Source organism: Lepus europaeus, chromosome 17, assembly GCF_033115175.1.
Source record: "Lepus europaeus isolate LE1 chromosome 17, mLepTim1.pri, whole genome shotgun sequence".
Taxonomy (NCBI): Eukaryota; Metazoa; Chordata; class Mammalia; order Lagomorpha; family Leporidae; genus Lepus; species Lepus europaeus.
Window position 1 is genome coordinate 78,389,071 of NC_084843.1, and position 25,795 is coordinate 78,414,865.

At 62.9% G+C, this 25,795-nt stretch overlaps 1 protein-coding gene across 1 annotated transcript in view; it reads left to right on the forward strand.

The window, feature by feature from the left end:
* The window catches only part of ARHGAP22 (Rho GTPase activating protein 22), a 184,719-nt gene extending 160,782 nt beyond the window's left edge, over nucleotides 1–23,937 (forward strand). Inside the window, exons 6-11 of the mRNA XM_062214314.1 lie at nucleotides 15,339–15,546; nucleotides 18,308–18,440; nucleotides 19,265–19,338; nucleotides 19,755–19,876; nucleotides 21,108–21,942; nucleotides 23,715–23,937. Of these exons, the coding sequence (XP_062070298.1) occupies nucleotides 15,339–15,546; nucleotides 18,308–18,440; nucleotides 19,265–19,338; nucleotides 19,755–19,876; nucleotides 21,108–21,942; nucleotides 23,715–23,937 (1,595 nt within the window). The remainder of the gene's footprint in view (nucleotides 1–15,338; nucleotides 15,547–18,307; nucleotides 18,441–19,264; nucleotides 19,339–19,754; nucleotides 19,877–21,107; nucleotides 21,943–23,714) is intronic.
* Nucleotides 23,938–25,795: the final 1,858 nt, after the last annotated feature.

A 25,795-nucleotide genomic window follows, 5' to 3' on the forward strand; every position in this document is an offset into this window, starting at 1 on the left:
GAAGCTTTCCTGGCAAAGCAGCCGTGGTCCCTGGAGAGGGGGCTTAGCGGATGGGTCCCCCCCCCACCAAGAGCCCAGCCCCTGGGGCATGTCGCTTCTGGCAATGACAGCCTCCTGCTACAGCTTATGTACCCACAGAGACAGTGGCAGGCTAGCCGTCCGGAGTGCCTGTCTGCCCTTCCCTCGGACTGTGTTCTGGGGGCTGGGGAGGTGGCAGGGGGCCACACGGACCAGGGCCCTGGCCTCGAGGAGTCCACGTTCAAGTAGAGAAGGCGGTGGCCCAGGAGCTGGGAAAAGCCACCATGGGCCAGATGACGGAGAGCACGAGGGAGATGGGTGTGTGTGTGTGTGTGGCACAGGGACAGAATTTGGTGGCTTTGGAAAGCGAATGATGGTGCAGGCAGAGGCCAGGAATGCCCCTGCAAGAGGGCAGAGGGGGTGAGGGGGCGAGGGACGGAGAGCGATGGGGAAGGACAAGGACCTGTCAGCACGGAGGCAGCGCTTTGCACAGAGAAGTGGCAGCGCTTGGCCCTGACTCTTCGCAGGGTCCGGTGGCTGCTGTGCTGAGCGGACGGAGGCCAGGAGGAGGCGGGGGCCGGCTAGGAGCTCCTCAGCCAGCCGTGCAGGAGAGAGGCGAAGGCAGTGGCCCAGGGTGCAGATGTCCCTCTGTCTCCTTGGGGACAGCTGCAGGGTGAAGAAACTTTGAAAACTGTGTCGGCAGTGAACACATAAGATGTTTTCCTTATCACCACTCTCCAAACAATAGAATGTAGAACTGTTTCTGCAGCATTTACATTGTCTTAGACATCCTAAGGGATCTGCAGATGACTCAGTCTATGGGAGAATGTGCATTGTTAAAGACTTGTTTATTTTTATTTGAAAGTCAGATTTACACACAGAGATCTTCCATCCATTGGTTCACTCCCCAATTGGCCTCAACGGCTGGAGCTGTGCCAATCTGAAGCCAGGAGCTTCTTCCAGGTCTCCTACACAGGTGCAGGGGCCCAAAGACTTGGGCCGTCTTCTGCTGCTTTCCTAAGTTATGGTAGAGAGTGGGATTGAAAGTGGAGCAGCTGGGTCTTGAACCGGTACCCATATAGGATGCTGGCACTGCAGGCAGTGACTTTACCTGCTATGCCGTAGTGCCAGTCCCGGAATGTGCATAGTTTAAAAGCAGATAATACACTATTTTCGTAGAAGGGATTAAGCATTCTTGAATTTTGATAGCCCAAAGGGTCCTGGAACCCCTCCCCTGTGGCTACAAAGGGATGACTGTCACTGAGTTCTTTTTGCTTTTTAAAGATTTATTTAGTTATTTGAAAATCAGAGTTACACAGAGAGAGGGGGAGAGGGAGGGAAGGAGGGAGAAAGAGAGAGAGATCTTCCATTCTCTGGTTCACTCCCCAGATGGCTACTGAGGCCAGGGCTGGGCCGAGCCAAAGTCAGGAGCCAGGAGCTTCATCCGGGTCTCCCACATGAGCGCAGGTGCCCAGACACTTAGGCTATCCTCCGCTGCTTTTCGCAGGCCATTAGCAGGGAGCTGGATTGGAAGTGGAGCAGCCGGGACTCGATGCCAGGGTAGCAGGAGGCAGCTTTACCTGCTGTGCCACAACACCACTCCCGAATTCTTGATCTATTTCGGAAGTAGAACCAGTGGTATTTCCCCTCTGGGATGGGTGAAAGGGGTAAGAGGGTGAATGAGAGACACCGGGTAGATGGGCACTTGGTTTGAGATACCTGGGGGATGCTTCACTTCGCACGTCAAGCGGGCAGTGAGCTGTCTCAGTCTAGAGGTCAGGAAAGACGACCGAGCTGGAGAGAGGTCCTCGGCACCTAGGAGGGGCTTGGAGCCTCGAGGCTGGGTGAGCACCACCGAGCAAGTATAGGGCCAAGCTCTGTGTGCTCCCAAGAAGCCAGGGACCAGGCTGGTGCTGCGGCGCAGTAGGGTAAGCCACCGCTTGGGGGTGCCCAGTTCAAGTCTCCGCTCCTCTGCTTCTGATCCAGCTTCCTGCTCACGCCCCTGAGAGGCAGCAGGCAGTGATGCAAGTGCTTGGACCCCTGCTGCCCACACAGGAGACCGAGATGGCGTGCCTGGCTCCTGGAGCTGGCCTGGTTCAGCCCTGCCAGTTGTAGGCATCAAGGGGGTGAATCGGTGGATGAAATACCTGGTTGTTCTGTTTCTCTCTGTATTTCAAGTAGATGAAAATAAATAAGTGAACATTAAGAAAAACTCAGAGTAGTGGAGGAGCCAGCAGGGAGGGAGCTGAGAAGGGGAGCTGGGTTTGGCGGGGAGGGAGGGAGGGAGGGAAGCCAGCAGTGGGCGGGGTCCCTGAGCGGAGTGGAGAAAGGAGGCGCAGCTGAGGCCGGTGCTGCTGATCGGTCAGCCGGGGGAGGGCTCCGGTAGCTGTGCTCACTGGGGACTTGAGCAAGGATGCCTTTGGTGGGGTGCTGGGAGCACAGCCCGCAGGTCAGGGGAATGGGGTGTGAGCGCGGCCACCTCCTTCAGGAAGTCCGCTGTGAAGGGAAGGAGAAATGGGACAGTAGCTGAGGGGAAGTCCAGTCGAGAGGGAGTTCTGTGTGTTTAGGTCGTTGAGACAAAAGAGCATTGTAAAAGATCGATGGTGCAGGAGAGAGAATGATGACCTGGGCACTGAGCTCTCTTACAAGCAGAAATAACACAAACGTCATCCACGACAGATTAACGCATGGAGTCCAGTAATGATATAGAACAATGGTACCTTGGGACTGGCACTGTCGCACAGCGGGTTAAAGCCCCAGCCTGCAACGCTGGCATCCCATATAGGTGCCGGTTCAAATCCTGGCTGTTCTTCTTGCTACCCAGCTCTCTGCTATGGCCTGGGAAGGCAATAGAAGATGGCCCAAGTCTTTGGGCCCCTGCACCTGCATGGGAGACCTGGAGGATGCCCCTGGCTTCTGGTTTCAGATCAGTTCAACTCTGGTCGTTGCGGCGATTTGGGGAGTGAACCAGCAGATGGAAGACTCTCTCTCTCTGGCTCTGTCTCTCTCTGTAACCCTGTCTTTCAAGTAAATAAATTAATTCTTTTAAAAAAAAAATAAGTATGCCACGGCCTGACAAGGCTGGTCCCAGGAATGCAAGGATGGCTGGCACCTGAGAATCGGTGAATGTCAGCCCGCAACAGCATGAAAGACAAAAACCCCACGATTATATCGGCAGGCTCAGAACAACGCCCGATAAAATCCAGCCTCCTTAAATGGTAATGATGAACTGTGCTTCATAAAGGCATCGTCAGAAACCCCACAGAACCTGTCGTACTCGACAGAGGGAGACCAGCCGCTCTGCCTCCGAGACTGGGGATGAGACAGGGACCTCTGCCTTCACTCCCATGCAGCGTCGCGCCAGGGAGTCCAGCTGCACGATTGGGCTTAGAAAAGAAACCAAACAACACGCAGGAGCATCTCTCTGCAGAGGCTGTGAGGTCTTATACAGAGAAAAACCCCAGTAAGTCCACTAAACAACTGTCGGAACAAATAACCCTTAGTGAGGTGGCACGGTACACAAGTCACTGAACCTTAAATATAGAATGGAGAAGAGCTTATTCACAGTAGCCTTCAAAGGAATACAGCACCTAGCATCACACTTAACAGAAAAAGCTCCAAACGTACACCCTGGTCACTGATGGAGCTAAGCAGGAAAACGTCCTGGTTGAGGACTTGGTGCTGTGTAGAAGACAGCACCCCCAGGAAGTCATCCCTGCACCTCTGTGTCTGGTTCGAGGAAGACAGGCCTACGTGGGGGGATGTGCCTGGCAGCCCCGTCTTGCCAGCTTCCGAGCAAGGAGAGCGGGAAGGTGATGAACAGCAACGGCGTCCCCGGGGCTGCTTGGGCATCCTGGTTATCTGGAGAGCACATGTGAGCCCTTTAGAGGCTGGTGCCGGGGGGCCTGTGGAAGGTGCTTAGCAAAGCTGGGAGCAGTACCCTGTGAGGCGGGGCAGAGTGAGCAGAGGCGGTGACGTCAGCCTCCCATCGGGATGTGATCCGGCTCGGCCGTGTGCTCGCTGAGCGACTCTGGGCGCACCACGCAGCCCTCTCGGTGTCTGGCAGAATAGCATCTTTGCAGCACTGACGTGAGAATTCCGAGGAAGAACGGACCTGGCGTGCTCAGCCCTCTGGCTAAAGCAGGGGTGGGGTACGCTGGGCATAGTGGCTTGCGGAATCATTAGGTCTGGCCCTGCCGAGGCACCTGCAGGTGCTCGATACATCTCGAGCAGGCTGATTTGTCCTCGGACAGCTGCGTGTGGCCTGCAAATGGCCCTTGGCAGGAGAAAGCTGCCACATCCCTGCCAGAAGTGGCCTTATTCGTTCAGGAAGCACTGGCCGGGCACGTGGGGAGGTGTCCACTCTGCTCCCAAGCGGGCAGCGAGCAGAGGAATGGCAGAGCCGTGCTTCTCAAGGGCTAGCGAGCTTGGACAAACCTGCTGGCTCCAGAAGGTTCTGCCGGCCCCTGAATCTGCATTCCTAACTAGGGCCTGGGGAGGCGGCTCTGGGGAGCACTGTGCTGGGAGAAGTGGGGAGACAGGCCCAGCGAGAGACTGGCATCCGAACAGAAGTGGCTCTTTCTGAGCAAGAGCACTTGAAACGCTCCACAGAGACGTGGTGCTCAAAGGCGAGTTTATTTTGGGGGCAAAAAAGCCTAAGTCCCACGCATGGTTTTTTTTCCCCCACAACGCACATTTTTTTGGTGCACATTTTAAAGACTTTGCGGTTTTCTTTATTGTGGTAACATACACATCACATGGATGTGCCAGCTGCAGCAGGCAGTGTACTGAGCTCGCTCACAGCCCCGTGCAGCCGTCACCACGGTCAGTCTCCAGGTCTCCTGCGTCTTCCCTAACGGCAGATCTGTCCCCACCCTTAGCAGCTCCTCGCGTGTCCCTCCCTCCCACCTGGGCAGCTGCCGTGTGCTCCTGGGAGGCTCTGGGCTCGACTGCTCCGCGTCCCTGCTGGCGGCGGAATCCCACAAGAGTTGTCCTTGAGCCTGGGTCGTTTCCCTCGGCACGATGTCCTCAGACAGACAGAACTCCCTTCCTTTCCGAGGCTGGCCGGTTCCCCAGTGTGCACCCCTCGTTTTGTGTCTTTGCTCGGGTGACTGGCTGAGGTTGCTTCTGCTTTTGTACCGCTCTGACAAGTGGTGCTCTCCGCACCGGTGTACAGATCTCTCGTGGGAGTCTCTGCTTAACATTCTTCTGGGTGCACACCCAGAAGTGGGATTGCTGGGGCAGATGGTGGTCCCTTGTTTACTTTTAGAAATATACTTAATTTTATTTATTTGAAAGGCAGGGAGACAGAAAGATCTTGCATCCTCTGGTTTGCTCCCCAGATTACCCGTGACAGCAAGGACTGGGCGAGGCAGAAGCCAGGAGGCCAGCGCTCCATCTGGGACTCCCACACGGGTAGCAGGGACCCACTTGTGGGTCTTCCAGGCTGCACCGAGCAGGAGGCTGGATTGGAAGCGGAGGGGGGCACTTGAGCCCTGCTATGGCATGTGGACGTCCCAAGTGGCGCCTTAGCCACGGTGCCCAGTGCCCGCCCTGTGCTTGGCTTTATGTGGAGTCACCGGCCCTGTGTGCACCGTGGCTCTGTCATTTTATCACCCCGCTCGTGGTGCAAGGCTGCCTGTTTCTCCGGGTCCTCGCCAATGCTGCTTCTGGTTTTTCTAACAGCCTCCGTGATGGGTGCAAAGTGCTATCTCCTTGCTCAGAGCAGGTTGTTGGAAGCTGGCAGCCGTGGAGCCGGGCCTGGGCCGTGTTCTCCAAGCTGTGGCAGGAGCAGGAGCAGGTGTGAGGCACAGCAGACGGCAGGTGGACTTGGGCTTCCGCCCTGGAGTGAGACGGGGAGGGAGCGTCGGAGGGCGCTGAGCCGGGGGTGCCATGACCGCTGGCGTGATCTAAGGAGACCCGAGCGGTGCTGCTGGCAGTGACCCAGGCAGGAGCAGGGCGCTCTCCCCCATCGTGGCTGCTGGGGAAAGGGATCCGATTTGAGTCGATTCTGAAAGCCGGGCTGGGGATGTGAGAACGGGAGCCCGGAAGGTGGACTCGGAGGAGGAGGAGGCTGTCGGAGCAGCTGGAAGGACCAGCTCGCCCACAATAAAAGAGCAGACGGGGCGGGGAGCGGGTGTGGGAGACTCTGGGGCGGCACCGCGGCTGTGTCTGGACACGTTCTGAGTTTGAGATGCGGATGAGTGGTCACACGCGCAGGCAGAGACGCTGAGCCGGCAGCCGGATGCAGGAGTCCACGGCTGGTGCTGGGTAACCAGCAGCGTGGTACCTGCCTCCCCTCACGTCCCCTACCCGCCCCCCACTGGGCCAGTAGGCACCGGCAGGCACAGCCCCCAGCTGTGGGGCAGACCTCACAGGGGGCGTCTGGGGAAGGTGACCGTGCCACAGAGGGGCCTGCGGTGGTCACTTGGGCCGCCCCGCCCAGTTCCGCCCCAGCCCGGTTGTGTGGCTCAGTCTGGAGACTGCCCTCAGCACCCCAGGGGCCAGCGTGGCAGGAAGGAAGCGGGGGACACGGGCATCTCCCAGAGGCCACAGGGCAGGACTCAGGCATGGCTGAAGTCTCAGCCTTGGGACGTCTCGGCACGACACGAAGCAGGCTCGCGAGCAGTCCTCATTGGCTGCATCAGCACGTTCAGATGGCAGCCCCAGAGGCACCACTGGGCTCAGAGTGAACGGCCCCTGGCTCCAGGCCCCAGGGCCACGCCTGAGCTCCTGGCGGACCCCGTGCCTCTGGCTCGGTCATGCAGATGGACCCCCGTTTCTGATTGTTGCACACCTCAGCCCGCCAGGCCCCTGGGCAGCCACCTTTCCCAAAGGGGAGAGGAAAGACTGTCGCCCACCCAGCCAGCAGGAGGGACCCTGGAGCCTGATGCTGTGGCCCAGGAGGGGGTGCCGGAGGTGGGTGGAGGTGATACTTTCCCAGGCCTCACACCCCACCCAGGCTCTCACAGGCCAGGTCTGGCCTCTTGTTGCAGCCGTTGGTGCAAAGCATCCTGGGTCCCCTCCCCTTGAAGGCCACTAATCTGTGGCACCGGGGCCCCTCACCAGGGCAGCTGCAGGCCCTGTGACGGGGGCTGTGGCGGGGGCCCAAGGCACTGACTGTGAACCACTTTGCTGCTTCCTTGTTGTCGGCCTCTGGTCGTGGCAGCCGTGAGCGCAGGCTCCAGTTCCTGCCCAGTGCTTAGCTCAGGACGCAGGGCAGAGTGGGGGCTTGGCTATGGCCAGGCCCCGCCTCCCCTGCCGGTGGCCCTCGCTGGTCCTATTGTGTCCCGGCTCCACGGAGGAGGGGGCCTCCGCAGCCTCTGCTGACTCGGCGCAGAGTAAGTGGGCGGCTGGCACTGCAGCCAGGCGCTCGCTGGGGGCGGCCCCAGGGCCCTGTGGTTGGGATCTCTGGCTCTCAGCCCATCGCAGGCCCTGAGGGAAGAGGGGAGGAGCTCCTGCTTGCCGCGGGGCTGCCGTCGCTGGGCTCTGGTAGAATCTGGAGAGGCAGCGAGGCACAGAGAGGCTCAGCTACTTGCCTGGCAGCACACAGCGAGGCCGGGAGCAGGTCAAGCCTGTGTGGGGACACAGATGCTAGGCAGCCCTCGGAGCGCTGTAGCTGCCTGACCTGAGCTGCCTTTGCGGAGGGGAGGGGACATTGAGACTGAAGGCAGAGGTGGTCCCTGAGCTCCCGGACCCCAGCCTCAGCCTAGGCCCTGTCACACTCACAGACAAGGGCCATCGGAGCAGAAGGGTCACCTGTGAGAGAGGACAGACCCTCAGGGTCTCAGCTCCCTGGGCACCCACCTCCAACAGGCCCCACAGCTAAAAACCACCCCCCCAAGATGGGCGTGGTGGCGGCGGCGGCTAGTGTTGGCAGGGCCTGGGCTCACTGGCAGTGCTCATCAGAGCCTCGGAGCCTGGGGGTGGTGTGCGAGATTGCCTGGGGCCTGCAGGTCTAACTTAGCACACAGGTAGGGAAACTGAGGCTTAGAGGGCCGGCCCTACCTGTCCCAGGGAGGTCAGATCCTCTCCAGAGACACCCCTTTCTCCCCCCCCCCCCGCACTTCTGTCTCTCCTTCTCCCTCCCTCTTCCCTCTCTTTAAAGATTTATTTATTTGAAAGGCAGAGTTGCAGAGAGAGAGGTCTTCCATCTGCTGGTTCACTCCCCAAATGACCACAACAGCTGGAGCTGGGCCAGGCCAAAGCCAGGAGCCAGGAGCTCCTTCTAGGTCTCTCACCTGGGTGCAGGGGTCCAAGCACTTGGGTCACCTGCTTTCCCAGGCGCATTAGCAGGGAGCTGGATTGGACGTGGAGCGGCTGGGATTTGAACCAGTTCCCATGTGGGATGCTGGTGCCAAAGTGGTGGCTTAAGCACAGCGCCACAACGCTGGCCCTTGCTGAAACAAATTGCTACAAATTTAGGTGCTTAAAACCGCACGCAGCTGTGCAGAGCAGGCAGGGCAGGTTTTTCTGCTAGTCCCTTGTCTTCTCCCGGGATTCCCTGGCTGTGGCCCCATCGCCCCAGTCCACTGCTGTCCTTTCTTCCGCTGCTCTGCTGTGGCTGTTTCCCTCTGCTGTCATCTTTTTAAGGGACCCTTGTGGCTGTGCCGTGTGCCTGCTCCATCCTTAACCCTCTTACTGGGTCAGGTAATGGCGATGAGGCGGTGGGGGTGGGGGCCTTTGTTCAGCCAAAGGCGCCCAGGAGAAACAAAATCTCAACGTGTGGGACCCAGGGGGGGAGGTGTGAGTGGGGTTAGGGCCTAGAGTGGGGTAGGGGGTTCTGTGCAGACACACGGGCAGGGCTGTTCTTTGTGAACACGAGATATTATGCTTGTCAGGGGTTGTTCCGGCATTCACTTCGAGTCTTGGAAAAATTTTGCAGTGTTGAGCTTGGCTGCTGAGGGGTTGGGCACCCCTTACGTTGTGCGCCTGTGGAGAGTGCCTCGCCCTTGGCCAAGGTGTGACCCTGCCCTGCCTCCACACCCAGCCTGAGACATGTGCCCACCTCCTCCCCACTCCCAGCCCTCCATCTCTGAATTCTGCCCACAGACACCCCCCACCCAGGGGCCTTTATCTCAGCCCTGGCCGGTGTAGCACAGTCCCTACTTTAAAAACCATTTATTTGGGGCCAGCACTGTGGCATAGTGGGTAAAGCTGCCGCCTGCAGTGCCGGCATCCCATATGGGCACTGGTTCAAGTCCCGGCTGCTCCACTTCTGATCCAGCTCTCTGCTATGGCCTGGGACAGTAGCAGAGGATGGCCCAAGTCCTTGGGCCCCTGCACCCTCGTTGGAGACCTGGAAGAAGCTCCTGGCTCCTGACTTCAGATTGGCGCAGCTCCAGCTGTTGTGACCACTTGGGGAGTGAACCAGCAGATGGAAGACCTTTCTCTCTCTCTGCCTCTCCTTCGCTCTCTCTGTAACTCTTTCAAACAAGTAAATAAATCTTAAACAAAACATTTATTTGAAAGGCAAAGCAACACAGCGACAGAGAGAGAATCTTCCATCTGCTGGTTCACTCCCCACCTGCCCCCAAATGGTCACACAACCGCCAGGACTGGGCCAGGCTGAAACCAGGAGCCAGGACCTCCAGTCGCACCCCCCACATGGGTGGCAGGGACCCGAGCATGTGGATCGTTGCCCGCTGCTTTCCCGGTTGCATTAGCTAGATGGGGAGAGGAGCAGCTGGGTCTTGAACCGGTGCTCCCGTTGCGAGTGCCAGTTCCCCAAGCAGTGGCTTAACCGGCTGTGTCTCAGGGCCAGCCCCACGGCCCCCATGAGTGTGTCTGCCCACTTGGCTCCTGATGTGTGTCCAGTGCCGTGTGCGCCTCCCACTCCTCGTTGTCCCCCGGGGTGGGGTTGTGGGTGCTGAAGAGTCTCCTCCCAAGGGTAGAGACGCTTTGCAGAAATATGATTCAGAGCTGTGTGGCTCCAGGCAAATCGGGCAGCGTCTCAGCCTCTGTTCTCCCACACCACCGCCCCCCAGCTTGCAGGCTCGGGAGCCCAGGGCACCCACGCCGAAGGCCGCAGCTGGCTGGGTGACTCAGCCCCGGGGACCTCACCTGAAACACCTGCCCTGGCCCAGGCCGGCGCGGAGCCACTCCTGGGCGCTGCCGGGTGCCCACCGGCCTCGGAGCAGAGGCTCCCGCCGGCTCCCTGGCCGACGCCGCCCGCCACCGGCCTCCCTCGCCGCAGGGTCCGGGACCCGGGGCGGCGCTGGCCGCGGAGGGCGGGCGGGCGGCGGGCAAGACGCTACCTGCGCGCGTGCCGGGCATTCCAGCCGCCGCCGCCGCGCCCGGGCGCGCCATGGGCCTGATGCCGGCCGCGTGGGCCTTCTCCGGCTGCTGCGCCTGCCCACGGCAACCCTGCCGCCTGCCCGCCTGCTGTGCGCCCGCCGCCCCAGGTAGGGGCGGGTCGGGGTGCGGGCGCCCCCCGAGGGCGCCGCGCATGCGTCTCCCGGGGGAGCTGGGGAGTCGCAGGGAGGAAGAGGCGCCGTGGGGCAGGGGGTGGGGGGGTGTGCGTGTCCGAGGGAGGAGGCCGAGGCTCTGGTGCCCCCGCCGTTGTCCTGCTGGGAGGGGGTGGCTCTTGTGCAGCGATGGGAAACTGAGTCTGGGGGTAGGGGTGGCGGGAAGGCAGGGATTGCCTCCCAACCCCCACTGCCGAGAGAGGCAGGCAGGGTGCGTGCAGGGCTGCGGGCCTGTGCCGGGCAGGGACCCTCCAGAGTTAGGTTAGCTTCTGTCTGCTGGTTTCTCCGGATCTTATGGGTGAGAGTTTGCAACCTGGGATTCCTGTCTGTAGGGTCTCTGGGTGGATAGTCACAGGGGGTGGAGGGTGGGGGGATGGGCACTGGGGGGGGGCAGGGGACCAGAGAGTAAGGAGTGTAAGAGCACAGCCGGGAATTCGTGGATGACCCCAAGCTGGTGACTGTCTGGAGGAGTTTCGGAGTTCTTCCTCCCAGAGCCTCTCGGCTGAGTGAGACCCGAGCCCGCGGCCGGGATCAGCTCCAGGAGGGAATCCCGAGGCCTCCTCTCCTGCTGGGGGCCCTGCAGAGCCAGCTCCCAAGGCCACGGGGAGAAAAGCCGGGTGTGCTCCCGCACCTGCCCCCGTGTGCCCGCAGCCCTGGGAATGGCAGGGACCGACCGTGCCCAAGGAGCCTGCTGAGTGCCCCGCCTGGGATTCCCTGGAGAGCCTGGGAGAGACAGCAGCTGTCAAGGCGAGGCCAGCCCAGCAGGTTCCTAGGCACGCAGGAGAGCCTGCCAGCCGCCCCCGGGTGGCGGAGTCGGTGCGGGGCCTGGAGGAAGCCGCCGCTGGCTGGGTTTCCAGATCTGACAGATCTACTGGAACTGGTTCCTGGCAAAGCTCCCCCTTGAGACTTGCCAGGAGGGCTGAGGGAGTTGGGCGTGCAGGGCCAGGTCCTGCCAGGCTCTGCCGGAGAGACCCTGTCGAGGGGGAGGGGTGGGCAGGGCTCGGGGGAAGGAAGCCAGGCTTGGCCGGCCGCAGCTGGGTGGGAAAGGAGGCCGTGGGGGAGGGGCAGCCCACACCTGAAGTCCAAACTAGCCCCTGGCTGGGGTCCAGGTGGTCCTGCCCCCCGCCCCCGCCCCCACCCCTGGAGACAGGTGTGACCATCCCATTTTACAGATGGTGAGACCAAAGGCCAGAGAGGGACCACTCCCCTCCTCCATGGAGTCCGGATGTGTGCCTAGCGCAAGTGCAACCTCCTAATCTTTTTTAAAAAGTACTTATTTGTTTATTTGACAATCAGTTAGAGAGAGAGGTCTTCCATCCGCTTGTTCCCTCCCCAAATGGCCCCCAGCAACCAGGGCTGGAGCACGCTGAAGCCAGAAGCCAGGAGCTTTTTCTGGGTCTCCCACATGGGTGCAGGGGTCAAAGCACTTGGGCCATCTTCTACTGCTTTCCCAAGCCATAGCAGAGAGCAGGATCGGAAGTGGAGCAGCCAGGACTCTACTGGTGCCCATGTGGGATGCTGGCGCCACAGGTGGTGGCCTAAGCCCCCTACACCATAGCCATAGCACCAGCCCCAGCCTCCTAATCTTGATCTCTGTGGCCTTTGGCCTTTGAACATCACTTGCCTGCCTGTGTCCCCTCCCCTGCTCCTTGCCCCTCCCCCATGCCAGACAGAAGCCCAGCACTTGAAAGGTCTCTGAGTGCTTGAGGGATGAGTGGCACCTGTAGCCCTGGCCAGGGCGGGCTGCTGGCCAGCTCTCAGCCTCTCCCGCCACCCCCCAGTCCCAGGGGTCCCCCTGCAGGCACCCCCTCTCCTGTTTAGAGGGGCCAGGGCCCTGTGGACAGCCTTTTCCTGGCTGTCAGCCCTGTCTTGGAGTGGTCAGGAGGGCTGCCTGAAAGAGGCGGCATTAATGCTGGGGTTGGGAGGGGCCTTTCGGAGATCTGGGAGCTGGGGGGGCGTGGTGCTGTGTGAACAGTGGGCGTGGCCCAGGTCCTGCACCCACCCTGCAGGCTGGTGGAGGAAGCTAGGGCAGGACATTGCCCGCCTGCCACGCTTAGATTCTGTCCCAGGCACAAGGCCGGGCAACAAAGGGGCTTCAGCGCAGGAGGCCCAGGGGAGAGTTACAGGACGGGACTTCAAAAGGTTCTTGGAAAATGAAATTTAAAAAATCTTATTTTAGTGCAGCAGTTCCATCCATTGGTTTACTCCCCAGATGTCCACAACAGTCCAGGGCTGGGCCAGGCTGAAGCCAGGAGCCCGGAACTCCATCCGGGTCTCCCACGTGGGTGGCAGGGGCCCATCTTGCGCCACCTTCCCAGGGTGTTAGCAAAGGAGCAGCTCTGATACGGGATACTGGTATCCCAGGCAACGGTTAACCTGCTGCGCCATGATGCCGGCCCTTTGGTTTGCTTTTTCTAAAAAGATTGATTGATCTCAGAGGCAGAGAAATCGTCCATTCACTGGCTCACTCCCCAGATGCCCAGAGGCTCCGTCCAGATCCCCAGGCGGGCGGCAGGGACCCTAGTACCCCGGGCTGTCACCCGCTGCCTTCCCAGGTGCATTAGCAGGAAGCTGGATTGGAGACAGGGAGCGAGCGGCCGGGAGTTGAACCCCGCACTGCAGTGTGGGATGTGGGCAGCCCGGCAGGGGCTTACCTCGCTGCACCATGATGCCCACTCCCTGTCTTTGGATACTCGAGAATTCATTGTAAAGTGCCTCCAGCGTCACATGAGCTAAACAAGCACGTCTGGACCCGTGTGGTCCCTTGTCAAGCATGGGGGATGGAGGCTGGGGCGGGGGGCGGGGGGCAGAGGGAGAGGCAGCAGGGTCCCTGTATCCCCAGGAGCAGCCCAGGCCACTCTGGGCCTTGTCAGTGGTAGGCCTGGGGCCTCCTTGGCCTGGCTTCTCCCAGCACTGCCCCAAGCAAGCCGCGGGCTGGGGTCGTAGCAGCGTCAAGCCTCACTGTGTTCAATGCTGTGTGCTGGGAGGCCCGAGTCCCTCAGTGGCTCAGCCCCTGCTGGTGAGAAAAGACAGCCCGACAGGGCAGAGAGCCTGGGGGTGTCGAGGCCCCAGCGTGGGTGGCCAGGAACATTGCCTCTGGAGCCAGACTGCCTGGGTTTGAACCTTGCCCCTGCCACTTGCTGGGTGAACTTGAACTTGGCAGGGCCTTAAACCCCTCTGTCAGCGTGTTGCTCTGGAAAGCCAAGGTAATGATGACGACAGTCCCTGAATTATCAAACTGAATGCTGTGTGTGACATGCCGTGTGTGACGTGCTCAGAACACCCGTCACCGTAGCCTTGAGTGTCCGCCACTCCACGCTGTCCTCCTGCGCACAAGGCTCCCCTCGTGTGCACACGTGTGCACATACGTGGTCACAGACCTGCACACGTCGCTGGCATCCACCAGGACCACCCACTGTGGGTGTGTGTTCCAGAAGGGAGCCATCTTCCTCACCCACATCTGCCCGCCTCGCCTTGCTGTGTGGCCGGCTCCGTGTCTCAGAGCGGCGTGGGGTGGGGGGGCTACGGGAGGCATCGGGACGAATCGCCCCCTGTCCCCATGTAGCACCGTCCCAGACCTTGAGAAGCCACGTGCCTGGACAGATTGGTGCCACGGAGCCACGCTGCTGGGAGGGGCTCTCGCCAAGGCCAGGTTTCCTGTGTTACCCTGCCATGGGACACGGGGTCTGTGGGTTGCAACTCCTTCCCCTCTTTGCCTGGGTTGCCAGGAACCTCGAAGCCCAGTGGTGTATTTCATTGTCACGTGTTTCCTGAGTCACAAGTTCCTCTGCCTTCTTCCCCTCCCTCTGTGCCTGTCTCCCTCATTTGCTATTTCGTTCTATAGGAAATGTTTTTCCTCTGATTTTTTTCATGCTTGTTCCCCCCCCCCCTTTTTTTTTTTGGCAAATGTTACCGAACTGTGGCACGCCAAGGAGCACATACCATCGGTGAATTTCCTTTTTTATTTTTTTAAGATTTATTTATTTATTTGAAGACAGAGGAGAGAGGTCTTTCATCCATTGGTTAACTCCCCAGGTGGCTGTAATGACCAGGGCTGGATCAGGACGGAGCCAGGAGCTTCTTCCAGGTTTCCCACGCGGGTGCAGGGGCCCAAGCACTTAGGCTGTCCTCTGCTGGCTTCCCAGGTGCATTAGCAGGGAGCTGGATCAGAAGTGGAGCAGCCGGGGCTCCATCAGTTGCTTAGCCAGTGTGTGATGCTGGCATCGCAGGTGGCGGTTTAAGCCACTGTGCCAGGCCCCCGTTTCTGCTGGTTCGTTTTGAGGAGCTGCCCTACCGTTTTCCACAGCTGCGTCCCAGGCTGTATTCCTCCGCACCGTGTGCCAGGGTTCCCAGATTTCCATCCTCGCCCACACTCCTGGTTTTCTCTGTGCGTGACGTTAGCCAGCCTAGCAGGGGTGAGGCGGCGTCTGCCTGTGGTTTGGGTTTGCACAGGCTTCCGCAGCACCGCGTGTCTTGTCCGGTGAGCCATGCCTCCTCCGGGCCCCTTGCTGTGCTGTGCACAGTAGGAGCAAACCACGGGCATCTGTTTGCTCATAACTTCTGGTGGTGGCCGCAGGGTGGTTTCCTGTTTGCAACCATCCATCAGGTGTACCGTGCACGCTCCCTGAGGGCCATTTGCTCCGGCTAGGATGATCTCCCAGGCCCGCTCAGGCCACTGGCCCCGTGGCTCCCTCTTGCTGTCATCTCTGCCGGCCCAGGGCCCAGCCTCCTTGGGGTGCACTCCTCCGGTTTCTGCGTTGCTTCCTCTAAAAGCGCAATCAGTGGTCCCGCACGCCCTCCACCCGCCTCTGAGCTGGGTGGCAGAGGGCGTGACCAGCTCCTCTCTGTGCCCAGGCATCTTCGGGCAGCGCCTGGAGGACACGGTCCACCACGAGCGGAAGTATGGCCCCCGCCTGGCCCCCTTGCTGGTGGAGCAGTGCGTGGACTTCATCCGGGAACGTGGGCTCTCCGAGGAGGGCCTCTTCCGCATGCCTGGCCAGGCCAACCTGGTGAGGGACCTGCAGGATTCCTTCGACTGCGGGGAGAAGCCACTGTTTGATAGGTGAGCTGCAGCGGGGCGGGGTGCAGGGCCCTGGGGTCTCGTCCCGGGATGGATGCCTGCCCCGGGATGGACGCCTGCCGTGGATGGGCTGCTTCCCGGAGGGGCCTTCACCCTGGGCTGGTGGACGGAAGGCAGGCAGGGCCCCTGCTGGTTGCTGGGCCGGGGTAGCTGTGTCCAGGCTGTGTCCGGGACTCCTCGCTTTCTGCAGGGCTGGCTCTGGCTGGCTTGGGCCCCAGGCTCCACCAGTGGCTCTGCTCTGCTGCTTCTCAGGTGTCCTAGACTGGGGGGAAGGGGATGTCCCCTCTGCCTGCCCAGCCTAAACCATCCCTGGGCCTGCCCCATCTGCCTCCTCGCTTTCTGGCCACCCCGCTGCTCCCCCCAGGAGGGCATCTAGAGGCCCTTGGACTTGGACTTGCCCATCCCCTGCAGCCCTGGGCTCTGGCGGCCTCTGGCCCTGCAGCTGCCCCGGGGGCTGGAGACCTCGCTTTGGCCTGCCCATGGTGTCAGCTTCGCCCCTTGGCCCCGTCCAGCACAGGGTCCCCTCCTCTCCTCCCCTCCAGACCCAGGCCTCTGCCCTCCCATCAGGCTGCCCCTGGGTCCTGGGCTCTGTGTCCTTGTTGCTGAGGCTTGAGGAGGGGTCTCTTCCTGTGCCGGACCCTCAGGGCCCCCCCCCAGCACAGCATACCCACCCCTTTGCAGAGGAAGCACCTTGAGGAAGGCAGAGGTGGCCTGGGGGTGGGGGGCACCGGCGTCAGCAGCAGTGCTAAGGGGACGGCGAGCGCTGGCACAGCGGAGATATTGGGGCGCCAGTCCTTACCCTGACTGGGAGGAGCCCAGTGGGGCCCCAGGGTGGGGCTGGGGGTGAAGCACCCTCAGGAAGGACTGCGCAGGGTGCAGGCTGGTCCTGGGAAGGCCACTGAGGTGATGTTTGAAGGTGTGTTGGGGGGGCAGGGAGGTGTGGGCCAGGCCCCCAGGTGCAGGCATGAGGCGGACCTGGCCAAGGGGTCCCTCCCAGGAGTGCAGAGATGGGGAGGGCGGTGCAGGTGGAGGACACACGGCTCCTGCTGACCCGCCTCGCTGCCCTGGGCAGGGGGCAGCTGATTGGTCCTGCGGTACCCACTCTGCAGGCTGGGAGACGCAGAGGCTGCTGGGGTGCCACCCTAGGGCCTGGGGGAATGGGATTTGTGGTGGGGGGATGCACTTGACTGGGAAGAGAGTTCAGGAATAAGTCCCAAGCAAAAGCCTGGAGCCAGCAGGGCTCCTGCAGTGATGGTGATGGTGAGCAGGAGGACCCTAGGGGAGTCGGTGCTGGGATGGGGGTGAGGGCAGGGCATAGCTGAGCGGCAGGGGTGCAGCTGGTGAGGTGGAGGGGTTGCTCACCTTGCCTGGCACAGCAGCACCCCTGCCCCCCCAACAGGAAAAGGGGGAACCCTAGGGGCTGGCCCTTGCCATGCCTCTTTGCTTTTGCTGCCTGGTGACCCTCCCTGCCCCCCGCCCAGCTGTCGGTACGTGAGGGGTCCACAGTGGAGGACATGGATATGGACGGGGGAGCTGGCCCTACCAGACCAAGAGCTGTCAGGCTGGAGGCAGGAAGGGGCCCTGGCTGTGTGGATTTGGGGTGCAGAGAGGCACATGGAACACCAGTGTGTGTGTTCAAGTGTGGAAATTGCGGGGCTGGGGCTTAAGTGATGGACAGGGAGAGGTGGCCTCGTGGCGCCGGGGGTAAGAGCGCCCGCGATGCTGGCGTCTCACGCTGGAGTCGCCACCGCTCCAATTCCCTTCCGGCTCCCCGCTCGTGCAGCTGGGGAGGCAGCGGACCATGGCCCAAGCGCTTGGGTCGGCCACTCGTGTAGGAGACCCAGGTGGAGTTCTTGGCTCCTGGGCTTCGGCCTGGTTCAGACCTGGCTGCTGCAGCCACTTGGGGAGCGAGCCAGCTGATGGAGGACCTCGCTCTCTCCCTCTAGCACTCTTTCAGATAACTGAAAGGCAGAGAGACAGAGGGATCGCTGTGTTTCTCTGGCTCACTCCCCAAGTAGCAACAGTCAGGGCTGGGCTAGGCTGAAACTGGGAACTCCATCCGGGTCTCCCTCCCCCAGGAGCAGCAGGAACCCTCACCCTGCTCATTAGCAGGAAGCTAGAGTGGGGAGCAGAGCTGGCACTGCAGCTCTGGGATGCCCGCATGGCCTCTGAGCATCCCAGGAGGCCAAGTGTCTGCCCTGGGTCCGGGCATTAAATCAGCCCTTGAAGAGCAGAGGGATTGTCTGAGCTCCAGGCCTGGCTTGGAATGAGGGCTTGGCCAGGGCACACACTGGACCCAGGGCGAGAGTGGGACCAGGACACTGCGGCCTGAGTGGACATTGAAAATGCTGGAGAAAGGTGGTGACCAGAGGCCTGACCTCTAACCTGCTCAGCCCCTGGTAGCCAGGGCACAGGACTCCTGGTGGAGGAACCCAGCAGGTACCCGACCCAGCTCATCCCCTTCTGGTCAAGGGCAAGCCCAGGGGCAGCAGCAAGTTCAGGCAGCCTCGGGGAGCCCCGTGGGATGGCCCCTGCCATCGCCTCTGAGCTGGCCCTGGTCACGTGCGATACCTGTGATTTCTCCAAGGCGGCCCCTTGAGTCCCACGCGGTTGATGTAGAAGAGACAGCCATTGCTAAAGGTCTGCACAGGCGTGAGACGACAGGTGGCCCCGGGAGATGGGGGCGGGGGCGAGCTGGTCACCCCCGCAGCTCAAGGGCCCTCCCCTCCCCCCGCCCCTCCAGCACGACGGACGTGCACACGGTGGCTTCCCTGCTGAAACTCTACCTGCGGGAGCTCCCCGAGCCCGTGGTCCCCTTCGCCAGGTACGAGGACTTCCTCAGCTGCGCCCAGCTGCTCACCAAGGATGAGGGGGAGGTTAGTGGCTCCGGGGTCCCGGCCTGGGGGCGCGGTGGTGGCTGGGCGGAGAGCACGTGGAATCAGGACCCCAACTCATGTTTGCGGCAGGGGGCTCCTGGGGAACACTGTCCGTGGTGGGTGCAGGAGCACCCTGCTCTGTGTATGGGGGCTGTATCCAGCCCTCCACCCCTCGTGCAGGGCCCTGGGAGGCCAGACTACAGCAGGTCCCGGCTGGGCCCCGGCTCAGTGGCACAGTGGGTTACACTGCTGCCTGCCCTGCTGGCAGCCTGTACCGGAGCTCTGGTTCGCGTCCTGGCTGCTCCACTTCCCATCCAGCTCCCTGCTAATGCACCTGGGAAAGCAGTGGAAGATGGCCCAAGGGCTCGGACCCCCGCCACCCCTGTGGGAGACCTGGATGGAGTTCCTGGCTCCTGGTTTCTGCTTGGCCCGGTCCCAGCTGTTGCAGCCCCTTGCGGAGTGACCCAGCCCATGGAAGACCTCTGTCATTGTGCAGATGGCATCGGGCCACGGCGCCCAGCCTTGGCTGCCACGCTGTGGGTGGTCCTGGGCCACAGCCATCTCCCACCCTGGGCTGCCATGGGGCTCAGGACCAGGGCATGACCCGCCCCTCCCCCAGCCCCGCAGGTGCCGGCTGCAGCACTAGGTCGGTGGGGGAGATTCAGGCTGTTATCTAGCAAATATTTGTGCCTTGATAAGTGAGCTGAGCGTGGGACATTCCTCGGTGGCCCCACAGCTGCTCGCCCCTCCCACCTCCATGCTCCTTGTCCCCTGGGTTCAAAACCCTGTGTTTGTGTTTTTGTGTTTTTCTCCTTATTCCCAAGGGGACTCTGGAGCTGGCTAAACAAGTGAGCAGCCTTCCGCAGGCCAACTACAACCTGCTCAGGTACATCTGCAGGTGAGTTCGCTGCCCTGCGCAGGCCACACCCCCACGCCCGCCTCTCTGCAGGCCCATGGGAGCAGGCCCCTGCGGATCATCCCAGCAGAGATGCACCTCTGTCCCCCAGGCACCTTCGCTGCCCTGTCTCCCCTGGTGTCTGCCCCTCGGCCACAACCCCTCCCAGGTTCTCGTGCAGGCAGGGTGGTCCTCTCCCAGAGCACCTGGCTCTGCCTGCTTTTCCTTCCAGGAAGACAGCGGGCTCCTCTCCCTCGGCCGTGGCTTCTCATGGCTGTCTTGTGCCCCCCTAGGGACAGCTCTGCCTTCCCACGAACCTGGCCGGCCAGCTGGCCGTGCCCAGCCGCCATGCCATGACCGCCCCAGGGCAGAGTGACTGGCTGTGGGGGTCCCATTCTTCCGCTGTGGCTTCCCCGCAGGTTTCTAGATGAGGTACAGGCCCACTCTGACGTCAACAAGATGAGCGTCCAGAACCTGGCCACTGTCTTTGGACCCAACATCCTGCGGCCACAGGTGGAGGACCCAGTGACCATCATGGAAGGTAATGGGGATGGGGGGCTCCAGGGGCTTCCGAGGTGTGGGCTCACTTGGGTGCAGGACAGACAAATCCTCACGAGCAGCCCAGCCAAGCGCCAGGCCCTCTCTGAGCCTCCCTCTGCCCCAGCCCCAGGAGCTCCAGCTGTAAAAGGCCCTGTGGCTGGTGGCAGCCGGAGGTCACTGGGTGCAGTTAGCATGGCGAGGTGAGGAGCCCGCGGCCTGCCCTTGGACACACACAGACGTTTTGCTTGCCTTTCACAACTAAGTGATTGTCATGGGGTCCTGGGCGCCAGGCCTGGGGAATTTCTCTTCTGTGATAAATCATTAAAATCTGAACAACCCAATGTCCCAGCAGCCACCTGCCATACCCTTTGCACCCCACCCCCACAGCCTTGCCCCCAGCCCGTGCCGTGGGAGTGTTCTACAGAAGTGAGCAGCCGTGAGGCCACTGGCACGCGGGCGCAGGTGTAGGCTGGCGTGGGGATGGAGTCAGTGTATCTCAGAGGCCGGAGACCCACACCCTGGCCAGGGCCATGCCACCCAGGGCTCTGAGCAAACTGAGGGCTGTGGCCCTTGCTCCCCAGGGGAGAGGCGGGTGGCCTGAGGGGGTGGCACTGTTCTGCCTCTCCCATGCCCAGAGTGAAGCCGGCCTCCTGAGGCCAGGAAAACCAAGTCCCCACCTGCCAGCCTACTTGCCCCTCACTTGATTCTTTCCAGGACTCCCAGGGGGAGGGGACAAAAGCCCCCCCTGCCATGGGACTCAGCTTCCCTGCTCACCTGTCCCGCCTCCCTGGGCCCTGCTCTGTGGCTGTGGGTTCCAGGAGGCAGCGAGGGGCTGGTTCCATAGCAGGGTGCCCCCGGCACTGGCACAGGATTGGCGCCTGCATCTCGGGGAGTGTGGGTACGTGATTCTGGGTGTGCATACCCGTGGGACTGTGCATGCATGCACGTGTGAAGCCAGTGCCCTGCAGAGTGGCCCAGCCCCCACCAGCGGTACAGGGGGTGAGGGCTCCTGTCTCCGGCCCCAGACTGCCACCTGCTCACCCGGCAGCCTTGATGGCCACCAGGCCTGCTTCTGCCTGCCCGCCCGGCCAGCTGGTGGAGTGGCCGTGGGCTCTCGGCATGAGGGCCTGGTTCTGCCCAGGCCTGGGGGGCTTGGCGGGTGTGTGGCCAGGGGCCCTGGGTCCCGGCTGCGGCTCCGAGCACCACCATGATCCCTCCCCTGTCTCCGGCAGGCACGTCCCTGGTCCAGCACCTCATGACCGTCCTCATCCGTAAGCACAGTCAGCTCTTTGCCGCCAAGGCCCCGGAAGGGCCCGCCTCCCCGCGCGGCGGCTCCCAGTGCACTGTGGGCTGGGGCTCCGAGGAGGCCCCGCGGGCCGGCCAGGGGGAGCCCAGCGGCCCCAGCCCGCCAGCGCACAGGACCTCCTCCCTGGACGGGCCCGCGGCTGCTGCGCTGGCCAGGACGTCGGCCGCGGGCGCCGGCGGCCCAGGGAGCCGGCTGCAGGCTCTGCCCGGCTGGAAGGCTTCCCTCCGGCCCGGAAGCTCAGCCCCGGAGGTGCCCATCGTGCCCTCGGGCGGGGGCTGGCTCAGGAACGGGCTGTCCTCCCTGCGCGGCCACCGCCGGACCTCCTCGGGGGACCGGCTCAAGGACGCGGGCTCCGCGCAGAGACTGTCCACCTATGACAACGTGCCGGCGCCCAGCCCCCTGCCCGGCACGGCCAGCGAGGCCAGCACCGCCTGGTCCGCGGCCTCGTCCTCCCGCGAGGCTTCGCTCAGCAGCTGCACGGCCTGCAGGGCCAGCGACTCGTCCGCCTGCAGCTCCCTGCACACCGAGTGGGCCCTCGAGCCGTCCCCGCTGCCCAGCAGCAGTGACGAGCGCAGGTCCCCGGAGCCGGGCCGCGGCCTGGACGAGGTGGGCACGGGCGGCGTCTCCGGCAGCGAGCCCAGCGACCCGGGCAGCCCCTCCCAGGACCATGGCCGCCGCTGCCGGGCTCTCCAGGACCTGGTCTCCGAGCTCAGGGCAGAGCTGTGCCGGCAGAGGACTGAATATGAGAGCAGCCTGCACAGGTAACGGGGAGCGCCGCAGGACCCCCACTGCAGGTGGGGGGAGTGCCCTGTCGCTGGGAAAGCGTCACGAGCTGGCAGGCACTGCATACAGTCGGTGTTCCCTAAGTGCCTGCTGCAGGCACAGCAAGCGAGGGCTGGCCCCACCAGCCGGTGTGCCTGGGCCGGGCCACTTTACAAAGCTGTGGAAAGCGGACCAAGAAGGTAAGTTGAGGCAGGAGTCTGGCACAGCGGGACGCCCCCATGCCGGGGCAGAGCCCCTGCCTGCTCCTGGCTCCCACGGGTGCATGCCCGGGAGGCGGTCAGCGCTCAGCCACACAATCATCTTTTGAATCCTCTCCGGGGACCTTTCGGACGGGCCCAGGGTCCGCCCTGCCACGGAACCCTGCAGCGCCGCGCTGGGCCAGCCAGGAGGGTCTTATGCCCCTTGCAGCGGGCACCACAGGCTCCCAGATGGCTGAGTTCTCCAGCCCAGGTTGCAGGCTGAGGGCTGCCCCACGCCGGCCCCCGGCCGGAAGCCAAAGGTGGCCCTGCAGGTCCCGTCCAGAGACACGGGTGGAGGGTGACTGCTGCCCACGAGCTCACGGAGAAGAACCGCAGGCCCGGGCCAGGGAGTCAGAGTCGGGTGCTCCTCCATCCGCTGTGAGCCACCCTCCTCCTACCTCCCTGGAGGCGCGCCTTGTGCAGTCCCAGCCTGCTGGGGATGGGCTCAGTGCCCCCGCAGGCGCTCTGGGCACCAGCTCGCTCGCCTATCGCCCGGCACATCCAGGATGCTTGGGCGCCTCCTGCTTCCATGCGAAGTGCGGCCCGGTGTGCTGAGCTGGACGAGGCTCCCAGAGGCGGCGGGCCTGCAGCCGCCAGCCCCTATAGCGTACTCATGGCACACGGCCCGGCTGTGCTGTCCTGGTTGGAGGCAGGGACTCAAGCGAGGAGGAGGTTCTCTGTGCCTGGGATGGCCCTGGGGGCTAGGGGGGGTTAGCTCCTCCTCTGGAGCCGCGTGCTGTGGGGGAGCGTGCCCCTGCCCTGTGTGTCTGCAGCCCTGGTGGTGGGAGTGGCACTGTGTGGCCAAGGGGGCCGGGCTGCCTTCTGTCACCCCCAGAACAGACTGGGATGTCCTGCAGGCCAGCCCGGGTTCTTAAAGGCAGATTGTGTGAGCTCCAGGCTGTGCCCAGTAGGTGAAGGACGGGGTTGTTCTGTCCCACGCCTATTGGCCAGGGGCTGTGCGGGACACATGTGGTGACTGGTTTCAGAAGAGGATGCTGGGTGTCGCTGCACGGTGTCCAGTGTCCCCGGGCTGGCGCTCAGTCCCGGTGTATGGGGTCCCATGGGATGGAAGGAGCCGGAGGTCGGTCTGGCCGCACAGGCCGACAGGTGTCTCAGCCTACTCAGTGGATACTCCGTGGGGGCGGTGCTATGGGTTCTTGTGGGGGCAGCAAAGGGCACGGCTGTGACCACAGGAAGTGTCACCAAGGCGGGGGTGGGGGGCACCTGAGCCTGAGGTGATGTGGGGAGCTGTGGCTGGCCACCAAGCCAGGTCCCCTGCACCGTTCCTGCAGGGCCTGCGCTGTGGGATGAGTGGCCTTGGGTCTCAGGAGTGGGGGAGGGCGGGGCCTCCAGCCTTCCACGCTGACACAGCGGCCTTGTTTGTGGCTGGCGGGCTCATGGGGAGGGGCCTCTTCCTCCCACTGGGAGACCCCCACGGCCACCCCGGCGCGGGCTTGGCGAAGCCAGCGAGCCAAAGCCTAAAGCCGAGCCTGTCTGTCTTGATGCCTCAGGATTGAAGAGGGCAGCGCCGACCTGAGGCGGCAGCTGGCGCGCCTGGAGGAGGAGCTGGCCCAGGAGAGGAAGCGGCGCAGCATGCTGGAGATCAAGCTGCGCAACTCGGAGCGCGCCCGCGAGGACGCCGAGCGCCGCAACCGGCTGCTGCAGCGCGAGATGGAGGAGTTCTTCTCCACCCTGGGGAGCCTGACCGGGGCCCACGCCCCCCAGCAGGAGTGACGGCGAGCGCCCCGCTGGGCCGGGCCGGAGAGCCGCCAGGAACCGCAGCAGCTCACTCGGGGCTGGGGCTGCGGCGCCCACTCATCCAGGCAGGGCCTGGTGGGCGGCGGAGGGGCCGGTGCCAAGAGCACCCCAGGCCCCTCCCCCAGGAAGCCCTCCGCCAGTTTATTAAATTTGCCCTGAAAGCACGGTGCCGCGTGATGGACTCATTCCTCCTGCGTATCTGGAAGGCAGGACGACGGCTCTCCCAGCCACAGCGCCGCGCCAGGCTGAAGCCAGGAGCCTGGAACTCGGGCTGGGTCTCTGCCCCATGGGGGGCGGGGGCCCAAGCCCTTGAGCCGTCACCGGCTGCCTCCTGGGTGCACATGAGCAGGGAGCTGGGTTGGAAGTGGAGCCAGGATTAGCACACAGGTGCTCCGATCCGGGATGTGGGGTCCCCAGTGGCGCCTTACCCACAGTGCTGAGCGCCTGCCCCAGTGAGCCCTCTGCTCCTCAGTGGTGGGGCGCCCCCTGCAGGGCGCGTTCAGAACTGCGGGATGTGGGGCACCCGTGTTGCTGGCACACAGGCCTGGGTCTTGGCTCGAGGCCCCTGCTCTGGCACCTCTCCCCCCAGCCCCCTGGGTCTCTGCCTGTGCACTGGACTCTGTCGCCAGGGCTGTGGTCAGAGCTCAGTGTGGGAGCTGCGTGCCCGCGCCCCTGCCCCCCCAGCAGCCGGGGTCGGGGGAGCGGGAGAGCTGGGCCAAAGCTGTGCGCCTCCTGAGCCCCAGGCTCCCTGTAAGCAAGGGTCAGCCCCGAACCTTCTGTGCCACCCGCTCTCCTCCAGGTCCTATGCAGCCGGCAACTCCTCACACACCCCACAGTGCCAGGCCAGGCCCTCCACTGTGCACTAGGGGAGGGGGCTGGCCTCCAGGCACGGCAGTGCCAGCGCCACCATCCTGCCCCTGCCCCCGGCTCAGTGTCCCTACATACAGCCTCTCGCTGCCCCAGAGCAGTAAGCTGTGGGGGCTTGGTGAGGGACGGGTGGTCCCCACACCCCCCCGGTTTCTGACCCGTGTCTCTGCCCAAGTCATCAGGAAGTCGGGCGTAATCCACTGGCACACCTGGCCGGTTAGAATGGGCCAGGCTGTACATGCCAGGATCTTGGTGCTCCCAGGAGACACCGGGGGCCACCGCGAAGACCTGGCCAGCTGTGGACTGGGTGGGTGCCTGCCCAGGCCCTCGACCGTGCCGGCTGCTGTCGCGGCGTTCCCAGGAGCCACCTCTGCTCCCCTCCGCCACAGCAAGCTCAGGGTCAGGGAACTGGGTGCCGCTCTCCCTGTGCAGGGGGACAGGCTTGGGGAAGCTGGTGGGAGGGCCAGTGTACCTGCAGGGTCCTGCTGAGAGCCTCTGGCAGTCCTGGAGTCCGGCCACGCACACGTGCAGAGAAGAGCCAGGGGTCTTCAACACGATGCCATGGTCCTGGCCTCCAGTGCCAGCGAGCTTCACGCCAAGCCCTTGCTAGGGAATAGCAGCTCGCGAGTCATGGCCGCCATCTGCTGGCAACACTAGGATCTGCAAGTGAAAATTAACTGGCAACGTTCAGTACCGCATGGCTCTCCATCCTGTGAAGCCGCTGTACGTCTGTCTGCAGGGCACGCGGGGCTTGGGCGGGGGCTGCCGCTGCTATGAGACCCGGGAACAGGAAGCGCCTGGTCTTTTTAGCAGATGTTTGGATTGCAGGTGCAATCCTTTGCGGCAGTTCTAAGTGCCTTGTGTGCCTCTCGTGTACTCCTTTAGGGTCTCGCTGACACTGTTCTCTGCACTTTTCAGCTGAAGTCATGGAGGCAGAGACGTTTCCAGCTCCCGGCCAGGCACAAGG